Source organism: Hoplias malabaricus, chromosome 3 (genome assembly GCF_029633855.1).
Source record: "Hoplias malabaricus isolate fHopMal1 chromosome 3, fHopMal1.hap1, whole genome shotgun sequence".
Classification (NCBI taxonomy): domain Eukaryota; kingdom Metazoa; phylum Chordata; class Actinopteri; order Characiformes; family Erythrinidae; genus Hoplias; species Hoplias malabaricus.
Window position 1 is genome coordinate 77,886,279 of NC_089802.1, and position 14,882 is coordinate 77,901,160.

General features: G+C 39.5%; 2 protein-coding genes across 2 annotated transcripts in view; both read left to right on the plus strand.

The window, feature by feature from the left end:
- Window positions 1–14,882, plus strand: part of LOC136691526 (uncharacterized) — an 80,754-nt gene that overhangs the window by 21,327 nt on the left and 44,545 nt on the right. Inside the window, exon 11 of the mRNA XM_066664085.1 lies at window positions 9,070–9,081. Within this exon, the coding sequence (XP_066520182.1) occupies window positions 9,070–9,081 (12 nt within the window). The remainder of the gene's footprint in view (window positions 1–9,069; window positions 9,082–14,882) is intronic.
- Window positions 5,056–8,894, plus strand: LOC136690808 (membrane-spanning 4-domains subfamily A member 4A-like). Its single transcript, XM_066662832.1, has 7 exons — window positions 5,056–5,100; window positions 6,747–6,914; window positions 6,999–7,109; window positions 7,199–7,255; window positions 7,752–7,916; window positions 8,641–8,754; window positions 8,877–8,894. The coding sequence occupies exons 2-7, from the start codon at window positions 6,762–6,764 to the stop codon at window positions 8,892–8,894; spliced, it is 618 nt and encodes a 205-aa protein (XP_066518929.1). The 5' UTR covers window positions 5,056–5,100; window positions 6,747–6,761.

Genomic DNA, 14,882 nt, shown 5'->3' on the forward strand with positions numbered 1-14,882 from the left:
TCAAAAGTTTTGGGGGTAAGAGGGTGGGTTATAAACCCAGCTTCTCATTGGTACACTGTGGAAAATTAAACAGTCCAAACCCAAAATTAAATCATCTACATTAAGATATGTAATTTGAGAATGAGTAAATGTTTCTCAGGGCGGCATGATGGCGTAGCAGGTAGTGTCGCAGTCACACCGCTCCGGGTGACTCTCTGTGAGGAGCTGGTGTGTTCTTCCTGTGTTTGTGTGGGTTTCTTCCGGGTGCTCCGGTTTCGTCCCAATGTCCAAAAAAACACACGTTAGAAGGTGGCGACTCAAAAAAGTGTCTGTAGGTGTGTATGTTTCCCTGTGAAGAACTGGAGCCTGCTCCAGGGTGTATTCCTGCCTTGCGCCCAATTCAAGGTAGGCTCTGGACCCACCGCGATCCTGAACTGGATAAGCAGTTACAGATAATGAATAAATGTTACTCAAATTATATCTCTGAATGTATTTTTTTTTTATTTCACTATGCAATAAATTATATAATTTATAAGTGTAAAGATAACTTTCGGATGACTTGCATTTAGTCACAGCTGCAGTAGACTAAACAAAAAAATCATGCTTTGAAATTACTCTTTTATTTTTTTTACATCAAAATGTTGTTTGAAATTAAATCATCTCCATGTATTAATATTTACACGTTCTCAATTTTTATCTAGATTAAAAAAAAAACTTAATTTCATGCAAACCTATGATATAAAAAAATGTACATTCAAACGTTTCAGTGTTCTTTCTGTGTAGTAAATATATTGCTATATTATAAGTTGGGGCTTAAAACAATTCTGTATAGAGAAGATAACTGCACAGTAACCGGGAATATCTAGGTTAATATAGTTCTGACATCAATGTTATTTACCCTTTTGAACTGAGTAACAGGGTGTAGTGTTTAAAGTCTCCTCCTACGAAACAAGAGGACCCTTCAAGATACTGAGGTGTCATCAGAACACGAATAAAAAACAGCAGCACTTAATTCCCAGGAGATTAGCAGCACTCTGTAGCAGCTCTGCACCAGTCTGCAGTGATATCAGAGGAGCTGTTGGATTTTAGTTAAATTTAGTACTTCATTCACTTTCAGAATTTTTTCGCCTTTTGTTTGAAACTTCCAGTTCCACTTTAACTGTTGCAGTAGAATCAGATGATAAAGTCTGGAACTTGTCTGGGTGGATTTTTTAGAAACTGGAACTCACTCTATTTGAACTAAATATCCCTGCTGTTGTGGGGAAAACTGATGTTCTTCCCTTTCTTTCCACAGACCGTGCAGATCATGATTGGGACCCTGACCTATTTGTTTGGCATCGTGTCAACAACTTACTTTCAAAGCGTCTCTGGCTACAGTCAAGTGCATCGCTGGGGGTCAATGATCGTATGTTCACTTTAGTGTTAAATTCTTAACAAAACTATAACACTTCAACACTATTATATTACACTGCCATCATGAAGCCCTTAATGAGTTTTAACTGATGAGACATAAGCATTGAGCTGGCTTTGTATTACTGCATTATTAAATATTACAATTATGAATTCATGATTTCCCAGTTTTATATATTATTGTATTGGTTTATTTTATAATGTTTTGGCTTAATTGTTGCTAAATGATTATTGCTGCCTGAATAAAGAGATACTTATTTTCCCTAGATAATTCCAATGCAAAACTTTTTGTTTCTTTTTTGTTTCATTTTCCATGTGAACGCAGCTACACAAAGTGATAAATTGTAACCTAGATAACAGATTCAGCCTTAAAATTTCACTCTGCAACTACTCTTAAAGACTACTTGTAAGACAAGCTGGATCTGCCCATGGCACTTGCTATTTCACACTAGTGAGAAAATTCAATTTTGTAATGTTTTCTAGACAGCTCATTTTAATGTGGCGCATTAAAAAATGTTAATGCACCACAGCTAATGCTTAAAATCACAGCAACAGCAAATTAATTCATTTTAAGTTATCAATATGATATTAGGCCAAATTTCTGTGTAAATTATTATGTTTAATATTTAAAATAAAATTACCCTGGAAAACAGGGTAGTTTAACAACATCTTAATAACATAGTAACAAGCAGCCATCTCGCGTGCAAAGGGTTAAAAATCATTTTAGTGATTTTTTTTGTGTTTAAGTCTGGGTTTAAACCAAACAAGCAACACTCAAGCCTTCTGTGTTTTTGACAGTACATCAGCTCTGGGGCTCTTTCAGTTGTAATGGCAAATCAACCACATCCATATCTGGTATATAACCAATTTAAATATATAATAAGTTGATGTTTTATATATATATATATATAACAGAAACGTTTATGTGTTTTGTTGATTTGTGTTTGTCTGTTCTTGTGTAGATTAGATATTCTCTGGTGATGAATGTGATCAGTGCTGTGGTTTCAGGAATCGCTGTCCTCCTGCTGTCCCTTGATATGAACATAGCTTTAAATTACAGCACCTACCAGGTACTTTGAAGTGGCTTAATGTAATAAACAATAATTATATGAATATTCCACAGTTCTTTTCTGTAAAGTACAACTCAGAGTAAAGGAAGAATCAAACTAATTTCCCTTCTAGTACAATTTTCTCAGGCACAAATAAGCAACCCACCTGAGTAAATGCAGGATTGATCCAGGATGCTCTGATGGACACGTTTGTTATAATACAGAATCTCTGAGACATTATTTGGTGCACTGCTATGGATAACACATTGCTTGTGGTGGAGTGAACACAGTATGAAAGTATATTCCTCCTGTGGGTTGGTGCTAACACAAGGCAGAATGAAGGAGAAGCCGATTTGTCTAACTTGTGTTTTGACCAGGGTCCGTTCTGGGATCTGTCTCGAAGTATCAGTGGAGTTCTGCTGGTGTTCTCAGTGCTGGAGATTATCATCTCTGTCTGCTCATCATTGTTCATCTGCAGACCAACCTGCTCCACTGACACCGTGGTTAGACCCTGCCTCACAGTGCCTCACATTGGTGATAATAACGTTTATGTTCCTGGTGTTTACTGAGCTGAGTTACAACTCTTTTCTTGTTACAGGTTTTTCACTTCAATCCTGAAACTACCAACGAGGATGAGGAGAACATCTGAATTTCCTGTTAAATTATTACAGTTAAAATTTTAACATTTATCTTGCTTTGTTTCTACATTTCTAATAATTTTATTTTTATTTCTTCTACATATTCTTCTACATATTTCTTCTACTTATATTTTATTTAACTCTACTTTTATTGTTGTAAAGTCCAAACATTATTTTTGCTGAATTTCTAACACTCAGGATATAAAAATATTCACATTATATAGAATGTGTTTTTTTCAGTACCATTTGCGTGAATATTTTCTGATTACTAAAGCAATAAAACAATTCAATCACTCCAAACTGAGTTGATACATATTGACGAACAATGAGGCAGATGTAAATGCATAAGTGTGACTTCACATTTATTTAACAGAAAAGTGAACACTGACTATTCAAGGTCAGAAAACATAACTGTAGACTACACAAAGAGCAAAGGTATGCACAATGACGATGACCAACAACACACAGACAAAGGAAAAGGGCTTAGAAATGAACCAGGGATAGGCAACACCTGGGAGTTCAGACCCATCATTAACAATAGCTCACAGGTGTGGGACATAGCGGTAACAAACACTAGGAAAACAATTTTAAAATATATTGAGGCTTTTTCTCAGTACCTAAAACATACCAAGAATGTCATATTGTTTAACTGTGTACTCATATATAGTTGAAATAACAATTAAAGTTACTGATTTCATTGTAATTTGATTTATGAGGAACCAAGGAGTCAGGAACAACATCTGTATACTTCAAACCTTCATATCATCTTGTTTATTTAACAGGAATATATTCTCCTGGCAACTTAACCCTTCAAAGCCTGACACATGAAATAATAATACAATTAAACAGTTTTGTTTTTTTTATCACATTTTATGTGGAACTTTGACAAACAATTGTGAATGCATCATATTTAAGCATTTACTAATAATTTTTTTTCTTTAATTTGTCACTCATTTAGTTCACTGCATCAGTTAAAACTGTTCTTTAGAGTTCTTTACAATGTTTTCATAATTTTGATTCATGTCAATTAAACAATCGATATCAAATGTTTCTCTGTTCTTCAGAACATTTCTTGAAACGTAACATTGAACCGATGAGAAACACTGCTCCAGAGGTCCTTCACCCTTGAGCACTCTGTTCTTCTCTCTGACCTTGTTACATTTTATCTACTGGTGGCAATAAATACACCAAAACCATAAAGGCTCTTTATTGTTGATCTGCACAGCCCTGTTTCCACATTTAGAGAAACTGCAGTTGTTTCTGTTACTGTCTGAACCTTGGCATTGGGTGTGTGGTCATTATACAGACCTCCCACAGTCCTCTGTATCATCATCATCTTCCTCTGAGTCTGTCTCACAAAGTCTTTGTTGACAAAAGTGACACATTTACACACAAAGGCTTTTGGAAAACTACAAATACATTTTTGTTTCATAAAAATACTTTGTGAAATTGTCCAAATGTGTTTTGCTGCTGTAAAAAACAGTTTGTATTTTCTGAATATTTATTATAATTGAGTATTTGACAGATACAATACACTACAGCTATTAAATGGAACAAAAATGCTTAGTTTTACTTCAAGTAACATCACTCAGATCACACCTGGAGTTGCTACACACCTGGAGTTGCTAGGTCTTGAGACCTCCAAAAGCATGTTTCATATTTGATACCTTTGGCTTTAAATGGGTTAATGAAACATCTGTGATCTGTCATGTTTCTCAGTTGATGGGTTCCATATTCCCTGATTTATCTAGACAAATATTGAACACATATTCATCATGAAAAAAATAATTGTTAATGCCATATATGCAACTAAATACAATGCAGTCAGAGGGAGGAGTTGAATCAGGAGCAGGACACGTCAAAGTAAATGAAAGACAAAAAACCCAAATGCAACCATAAACGCATGCACAGTTTTTTAGGTCAAAGAGCCACAGACCCCAACACAAACCAGCCAGGAGTTTCAGAACCTGCAGCACCTTCTTCTGAAGAACTCAAACCTAGAGCAGCTTAGATCTCATTTACAGGTAAAGGTTCCTTTTAATCTATGTTTGATTTGGTTTTAAAGTGAAATTATACTAAAAACAAACGTGCTGATACTTTTGTTTATGTAAATGTGTTTGATCTTGTGTGAAAATATAACAAGAATATTAGCTTGCTTTAAAATAGACGTACATGCAACTGTGAAACTCACACTGAAAAGTAGTGTTTTTAACAAAAAAATAAATAAAAATGACCCACTGAACACAGCTCCAGGGTCCTGGTGTTTGGTGTGTTCTCTCCATGTCCATGTGGGTTTCCTCCCATGGTCTAAGAACTCATTGCTAGGTCGACTGGCAACTCTAAAGTCTCCATCGGTGTGAGTGATAGTGTGAGTGTGTGATTACAGACAATGAATGAATGAATTATGATGCATTGGAAAATAGCAACATATGTACAGCAAAAAATGTTGATTAAAATCATAAAAAATGTCCAATCCATTAAAATAAACACACATATTTCACTTTGAAGTTACCTTTAACAAAAATTTAAGTTGCTGCGACCCTGAACTGGATAAGCGGTTACAGATAATGAATGAATGACTGAATTAAAAATTTAAGTTTGAAAATGTTTTGATGCTTCTCTACTTTGGTAAATGTGAGGAACGGATCATATGCTATTGTAGGATCCAGTGTTAAACTTTCGGAAAACCAAACTGCTATGGAAATTTGATTGTTGACGAAATTGATTTCTTTCATCAGCTGAATGTGTATTTATCCATCCATCCATCCATTATCTGTAACCGCTTATCCAATTTAGGGTCGCGGGTGGTCCAGAGCCTACCTGGAATCATTGGGCGCAAGGCGGGAATACACCCTGGAGGGGACGCCAGTCCTTCACAGGGCATGTGTATTTATGTTTCACAGGGCATGTGTATTTATGTTTATACCTAAAATGTTTTGTGTATCAAAGGTTTAAGGAAGATTTTGCTTAATGCACATGTGCCAGAGAAAATGGAAATGAAAAAAAGCCATCAGTCTCAGGGTAAAATGAATAAATAAATAAGTACATTAATTATTATTCACTTAAATCAAATTAAATTAAATTTATTTGTACAGCACTTTTTACAAATGATGTTGTCAGAAAGCAGCTTCACAGTTTTACAATTCTGGTAAATTCTGGTAAAGAATTCTGAACTTTCAATATCACTTTTTTCTGAAGTGCTGATTTAATCCATACTTAAAGAGTGCGTGTTGATGTGACTACACTTCACTAATTGTCCAGTAAAGCGTAGTTTATAAGAGAGTAAGTCCCATGGGGTAGCACTGGTCTGTTTGCACTGATCGGAAACTTTGAAACTCAAAAGCTGGGAAACTCGAAGCCTATGACACAGGGTGGCCTTGCCCTTAAGCGAGGGAATGCCTCACACTCGGCAGAAACAGAACACACAGTTTCAAGTGAGCAACTTCCACTCACCAGAAGTTGTGAACCATTTTTTCCAGTTGGTAGAGCATTGGTTTCCAGTGCTGATCAAATTAAAGAGGTGGTTCATATCCCACCTCGGCCGAGGTGCTTCTCTCTCAGGATTGTGAGTTTGGGTTCTGCTGGGTTTTGAGATTCAGGAGTTCTTCTGTGTCAAAAACTGGAATATCTCATACATTGACATGAGCTTCTTTCATGTTTTTTTTTCCAGCAGCTTGTGTTGAGAATGGCCTCCAGCTTTGTACCTGTCTCTAACACAAAAAACGGCTTCACCATCGTGACCCAGGTGGTCCCTGGTCCACCAGGGAAGACTGGGAGCAACATATCAACCCCAGGCCCTTTCCAGAGGCTTCTGAAAGGAGAGCCCAAAGCCCTGGGGGTAAGAAAGCTCTGGTCTCATTTTCTTTCAGATTCACACTGTGCAGTTTAACACTTAGCTCTGTTTGGATCCTGTTCTCCACAGACCGTCCAGATCATGATCGGGATCACGACTTTATTGTTTGGCATTGGGACGACTGTGAACGTGTTAACTGTTTCTGTCGTCAGTGGTGTGAATTTGTGGGGACCAATATTTGTAAGTTTATATTGAATAGCCTTAATAGTCCTTCAATTGTTTCAAGTATAAAATAGAAATTACCTTATTCTTTTTCTCTGTTATAACAGTATATCATCTCTGGAGCTCTGTCCATTGCTGTAGGAAACAAAGCCCATCCCTGTGTGGTAAGTGAACACAGCCCATGGTGTTTCTAATTAGTGAGATTTTACAGATGGCCACTTTATTAAGAATACAAGTTAGAGTTAACCCAGTACAGTGAAAGATTGCATATCACCAGTTGATGCAGTTGTTTTGTTTCCATCCTCCAACCCGTCACTCAAAATTGGTTTCGGACCACAGAGCTGCACTTTTTTCCAGATAATGGTGTTTGTGAACCACAGGCAATCTATGAGTGCCACTGATGTGTGCAAAAACCGCTGCGAAACCACACAAACATGCATTTATATATATATATGTAGCCACTTGTCTGCTGTGACTGTAAAAGGTGCATATTCACATTCATTCCAGGTAAAAGGTACCACAAATCCAATGAAAGTCATACATTAAATACGTTCATTAGAAGAGAAGCATATTAGTGTTTGAAGCACATGGCTCTGATCCTACAGTGCTCAAAACATCTGCTGTAAAGTTTTGCTTTTGTTTTCTGTGTCCTCTCTTTAGGTGAAAGCCTCTCTGACAATGAATGTGTTCAGCTCTGTGGCTGCTGGAATAGCCATCACCGTCCTGTCTATTAGCCTATTTGGATTTCATTTTTTTTACAGCTGTTATGCATATAACAGATATGACAGATACGACAGATATGAAAGAGAGTGTGCAACTGTTGAGGTGCGTGTTTCTCTAGTATATACTACAATATAAAAAGTAATTTTAAAAAAATGGTGAAATAATGCAAATGCAAATATGCAAATAAAAACACCAAGCAGTGATTTGTAAATGTTGGTACTTTATGAGCAGTGAATTATCTAATAGCTTAAGTGCCGAATGAGCATTTGGGACCTTCTAGCCCTCAGACAGCACTGCATCCCTAACCCGTTTACTTACGTAATAGATTTGGTCACATCGTCTTAGGAATAATTTGATAAACTTTATGCAATGTTGGCTACGGCTAATGCAATTGAAGACAGTGCTATGCCAAGCAGAAGAGATATATTAACAATAGCAGGTAGTGTTGCAGTCACACAGCTACAGGGACCTGGAGGTTGTGGGTTCTAGTCCCGCTCCAGGTGACCCTCTGTGAGGAGTTTGGTGTGTTCTCCCTGTGTCTGTGTGAGTTTCCTCCGGTGCTCTGTCACAGCTATATGCTACCTGTGTGAAAGGACAACTCTGGAAATTATCTGGACATGATTCTCTGAACTTTTTCTGGAGTTCATATATAAAAATTGCTTAAAGGATATAAGCATATTTTGAAGACTTTTAAATGATGTCTTTTAAAGAAGCATACCTGCTTATTTCAGCAAGAGAGGTTCAAGCCAGAAACATGTATACAGCCTGATGCTCAGTCTTAATCCATATCAAAACATGGACTTCTCTGAATTATCACGTGTTTCAGAGTCTGTCTGGTGGTATGAATGGAGGTCTACTGGTGCTTGCGCTGCTGGAATTTATCATTTCTATCTGCTCCTCTGCATTTGCCTGCAGCGTGTCCTGCTGCTCTGACATCACGGTTAGACTCTGTCTGCATTTTCTCACAGTATCAATAATTGGATCTGTTTTACAGTTTCCTTGATGGTCGTGAAGGGCAGAGAGTGATGAAATGAAACTAAAACCTCTTTCTTTCTGTTGCAGGATTTGTCCGTAAACTGACAACGTGGACAAGGAGTACATCTGAATTTCTGGATTATCACTGTTTACTCCTTCGTATATCTTTGATAGCATTTACATTGATCTGTAATTTTAAATTCTACATGCTTCTAAATTAAACGTAGATAATACTCTTACATTATTGCATCACGTTTCTGCTCAGATGTAGGTTGAGAAGTCATTTTGTTTGGTCTTCTTTCTAACATTTAGGTGGTTTGTTAACATCTTTGCATGGAACTCTGAATAGTTTTTGTGCTCTCTGATCACTGGTTCTGAGTTTTACAGTTTTTTATATTTACCATTACATTTTTAATTGCTGTGTATTTGCTTCCCTTTTTATTATTATTTTTATTTTTTATTATTATTATTATTGTTTTTTCTTCGACAGAACCTGTAGAAAACATTGCAGTAAATGGAAAGTAAATGCAGGATTTAATTCATTCAGCCTCTGAACCCGAACTCCATTTATACCGATGTGGGCCCTGCTGGAGAGATGGTACTGAAATGAAGTTTTATGAGCTTCATTCAATCAGATTTTCAGAAATAAAGGCAGTCTACAAGTAAGATGTTGTTAATTAAAGGTACAAAGTGTCTAAATGTAATCTCAAAGTTAATAACCCTAACATTAACCCTTGCTTTAAAATTAGAGACTGGAAGGTTGCTGATTCAGTCCTGATCTCAGGACTTTCAGGAAAAAAATGCCGGAAAGGGGAGTGAAGGAACTGTGCTTTCTCCTCCCTCAACATCCACAGCAGAGGAGTGGCTGAGCAAAGAACCGAACCCACAAAGGCTCACTGGGCGCGGGGATGGCTGCCCAGGGATGGGTGTGGGGATGGGTTCACAGCCCCTAGTGCACTAGTGTGTGTGTGTGTGAGTTTTCATGCCCACAGTGTGGTTGAAGGAACACTAGGTAGGTTTTTTGCTCCTGGGGCTTGGGGCTCCCCCTAGTGGAATGCGTTTTTACAGCACTGTACTGGGGAGAAGAAGGGAAGGGTAGGTTTCCCACCCTAGTCCAAAGGTTACATAGTGCAGTTTCTGCAGTGCTGAGCCTGGAAAATCAACAAATGATGCTCTAGTCTCACTGCTACAACTCAGTGGAGCATCACAATGATTCTGAAGCTGTAATTTAAAAATAAAAATATTTCGTAGTGTTCCTTTTAATGTAGAGAATCTTTTCCCCCAAAGAATTACTTCATTTTAAAATCTCCAACTGTACAGTTTACAAAGTAAAATTGGTAAAGAGTTAAAATACAATGAAAACATGGAGTTCAAATGAAGCCCATGGAATCAGTACAGTTTAAAAATCTAAATTCTCATTGAAATATTAATTAATTTCCCAAACACACAGTAAATACAACGTCCCAGTGAGTTTTCCTTAGAGTGTCTGGATGGCAAAAAAAAGAAATTAGATCAAACTGACTGCTCACTCATTATTTATATCAACATCACAGAGGGGCCCACAGGGGTAGAGCATGTACTTACCGTGTTCATAGGCATGGTTTATTATTCATTCATTGTTCTTGGTATCACTGGAGGCAGAACACATCTAGGACAGTGTGTCACACATTCATACACTCACACCTGTGGACAATGTCACACACTGTAATGACTGTTTGTGCCACGCTGTCAGTTCCATCACTCATCCAAACTCAACATGGGCTACAAGTAAATCTGTAAATCTAGGCACAGAGTAGATCCAGTGCCTTGTGAAAGTATTCGGCCCCTTGAACTTTTCAAACTTTTGCCACATTTCAGTCTTCAAACATAAAGATATAAAATTTTAACTTTTTGTGAAGAATCAACAACAAGTGGGACACGATCGTGAAGTGGAATGAAATTTATTGGATGTGTCAAACCTTTTTAACAAATAAAAAACTTTAAAGTGGGGTGTGTAATGTTATTCGGCCCCTTTACTTTCAGTGCAGCACTCACTCTAGAAGTTCAGTGAGGATCTCTGAATGATCCAGCGTTGTCCCAAATGAATGATGATGATAAATAGAATCCACCTGTGTGTGATCAAGTCTCAGTATAAATGACCTGCTCTGTGAATGTCTCAGGGTTCTGTTCAAAGAACAGAGAGCATCATGATGACCAAGGAACACACCAGGCAGTTCCGAGATACTGTTGTGGAGAAGTTTAAAGCCGGATTTGGATACAAAAAGATTTCCCAAGCTTTAAACATACCAAGAGGCACTCTGCAAGCTTTCGATCATACTGAAATAGAAGTCACCCGGAGGAAACCCACACAGACACAGGGAGAACACACCACACTCCTCACAGAAAGTCACCTGGAGGAAACCCACACAGACACAGAGAGAACACACCACACTCCTCACAGAAAGTCACCCGGAGGAAACCCACGCAGACACAGGGAGAACACACCACACTCCTCACAGACAGTCACCCGGAGGAAACCCACGCAGACACAGGGAGAACACACCACACTCCTCATAGACAGTCACCCAGAGGAAACCCACACAGACACAGGGAGAACACACCACACTCCTCATAGACAGTCACCCGGAGGAAACCCACACAGACACAGGGAGAACACACCACACTCCTCACAGACAGTCACCCGGAGGAAACCCACGCAGACAGAGGGAGAACACACCACACTCCTCACAGACAGTCACCCGGAGGAAACCCACGCAGACGCAGGGAGAACACACCACACTCCTCACAGACAGTCACCCGGAGGAAACCCACGCAGACACAGAGAGAACGCACCACACTCCTCACAGACAGTCACCCGGAGGAAACCCACACAGACACAGGGAGAACGCACCACATTCCTCACAGACAGTCACCCGGAGGAAACCCACGCAGACACAGGGAGAACACACCACACTCCTCATAGACAGTCACCCGGAGGAAGCCCACGCAAACACAGGGAGAACACACCACACTCCTCACAGACAGTCACCCGGAGGAAACCCACACAGACACAGAGAGAACACACCACACTCCTCACAGACAGTCACCCGGAGGAAGCCCACGCAAACACAGGGAGAACACACCACACTCCTCACAGACAGTCACCCGGAGGAAACCCACGCGGACACAGGGAGAACACACCACACTCCTCACAGACAGTCACCCGGCGGAAACCCACGCAGACACAGAGAACACACCACACTCCTCACAGACAGTCACCCGGAGGAAACCCACGCAGACACAGGGAGAACACACTACACTCCTCACAGACAGTCACCCGGAGGAAGCCCACGCAAACACAGGGAGAACACACCACACTCCTCACAGACAGTCACCCGGCGGAAACCCATGCAGTTACAGAGGGTCTGAGGCCTCCTCTGGTGAATGTGTGAAACCTTCCACAGGTGTGTGTGTGCGCGAGTGACTGGGTGAGTGCGTGAGCGAACCTGATCAGAATGAAGCATTTACAGAAGATGAATGAATAAATGAATGAGTTAATAAGGGGGTGTAGAAAACACAAACACAACTTTAGGTGAATATATTTATACTGTGTTGTTGTTAACTTTGTATCAGGATAAAATTTATGTCTGAGATTGTTAGTTAATTTTGTTTTTACTGGTTACAGACAAATGTGGCTCCTTCAAAACAGCTGCACTGACTACATACACCGTGCTACAGCGCCATCTGCTGAAGGTTAGTAGCAAGAACATACATCAAATATTTTGGCTCTGGGAAACTGCTCTGTCCTTATGATAACACAACAGTTAAATACAAATTGCATCTTCTCTTTGAGGACTACAATCAGTTTTAAAGCCCTGCAAATATATTGATATATACACAGTGCCTTGCAAAAGTACACAGCCCCCTTGAACTTTTCGAATTGCATTTATTTATTGTCACATAAAGTTATACAAGTACAACAGTGAAATTACATTCCGTCTGTCCACTCACTCAAACAGGGTCTGCGCAACAGACGCGACAGCAGCAGGTGCCCGCGCCATCTTACAGATAGAAAAATAAAACAGCTGGATTATAACAGGGAAGTGGTGGTTTTAAAAAAGAAAAAAAAAGGAAGGAAGCAGTGTGTGATCTTGAAAAAAACACCACCTTTAGCACAAGCAATACACACAAATAGTATCAGTGACGGAGACAAAAGCAGTAGGAGGCGTGTTCAAGGGGGAGAAAGGGGTGGGGGGCAGGTTCAGTCCGTGAAAAATGTCCAAGAATGTAGTAGCAGTCGCGTGTCCTTGAGCCTGCAGTTCAGACAGGGGAGGTGCAGCAGATCTCCATGACGTGTACGGAGCACCTTCTTCCACATGTCTGGTGTGTCTCCCAGGTGGCTTGTAGCAAACTTTAAACAAGACCTTTTATGGATATCTTTGAGAAATGGCTGTCTTCTTGCCACTCTTCCATAAAGGCCAGATCTGTGCAGTGTACGACTGATTGTTGTCCCATGGACAGACTCCCCCACCTAAGCTGTAGATCTCTGCAGTTCATCCAGAGTGATCATGGGCCTCTTGGCTGCATCTCTGATCAGTCTTCTCCTTGTTCGAGATGAAAGTTTAGAGGGACGGCCGGGTCTTGGTAGATTTGCAGTGGTCTGATACTCCTTCCATTTCACTATGATCACGTTTGCACAGTGCTCCTTGAGATGTTTAAAGCTTGAGAAATCTTTTTGTATCCGAATCCAGCTTTAAACTTCTCCACAACAGTATCTCAGACCTGCCTGGTGTGTTCCTTGGTCTTTGAACAGAACCCTGAGACATTCACAGAGCAGGTGCATTTATACGGAGATTTGATTACACACAGGTGGACTCTATTTATCATCGTCAGTCATTTGGGACAACACTGGGTCATGCAGAGATCCTCACCGAACTTCTGGAGTGAGTGCCGAATAACATTACACGCCCCACTTTTCAGTTTTTTATTTGCTAAAAAGGTTTGACACATCCAATGAATTTCATTCCACTTCACGATCGTGTCCCACTTGTTGATTCTTCACAAAAAATTAAAACTTTATATCTTCATGTTTGAAGCCTGAAATGTGGCAAAAGGTTGAAAAGTTCAAGGGGCCGAATACTTTCGCAAGACACTGAATCTACTCTGTGCCTAGATTTACAGATTTACTTGTAGCCCATGTGGAGTTTGGATGAGTGATGGAACTGACAGTGTGGCACAAACAGTCATTACTGTGTGTGACATTGTCCACAGGTGTGAGTGTATGAATGTGTGACACACTGTCCTAGATGTGTTCTGCCTCCAGTGATACCAAGAACAATGAATGAATAATAAACCATGCCTAGTATGGTAGTATGGTAATAAACCATGTTAGTTTAAATAAAGAGTGGGCAGACAGTTTGATCTAATTTCTTTTTTTCTTTTTTTTTTGCCATCCAGACACTCTAAGGAAAACTCACTGGGATGGTGTATTTACTGTGTGTTTGGATAATTAATTGTCCCATATTGGATAAGCGGTTACAGATAATGAATAATGAATGAATGATTCCATGGGCCTCATTTGAACTCCATGTTTTCATTGTATTTTTACTCTTTACCAATTTTACTTTGTAAACTGTACAGTTGGAGATTTTAAAATGAAGTAATTCTCTGGGGAAAAAGATTCTCTACATTAAAAGGAACACTACGTAATATTTTTATTTTTAAATTACAGCTTCAGAATCATTGTGATGCTCCACTGAGTTGTAGAAGTGTCCACAGGTGTGAGTGTGTGTCGCCCTGTGAAGGACTGGCGCCCCCTGCAGGGTGTGTTCCTGCCTTGTGCCCAGTGATTCCGGGTAGGGTCTGGACCCACCGCGACCCTGAACTGGATAAGGTTCAGACAATGAATGAATGAATGAATAGTTTATTTTATTTTTATTAAAAAAAACGACTCGACATTAGCGTCAGGTGAGAATGTAGCACCATGGAGATTTAGCTGCTGACAGTTCCCTGGATGAGGAGAGAAAGCCCCCCAGAGCAGGAGTGTGTGTTCTGTTTATTTCAGCAGATCATCATATGCTCTTTAATTTAATTTCAAATTGAAGCCCATAAGTA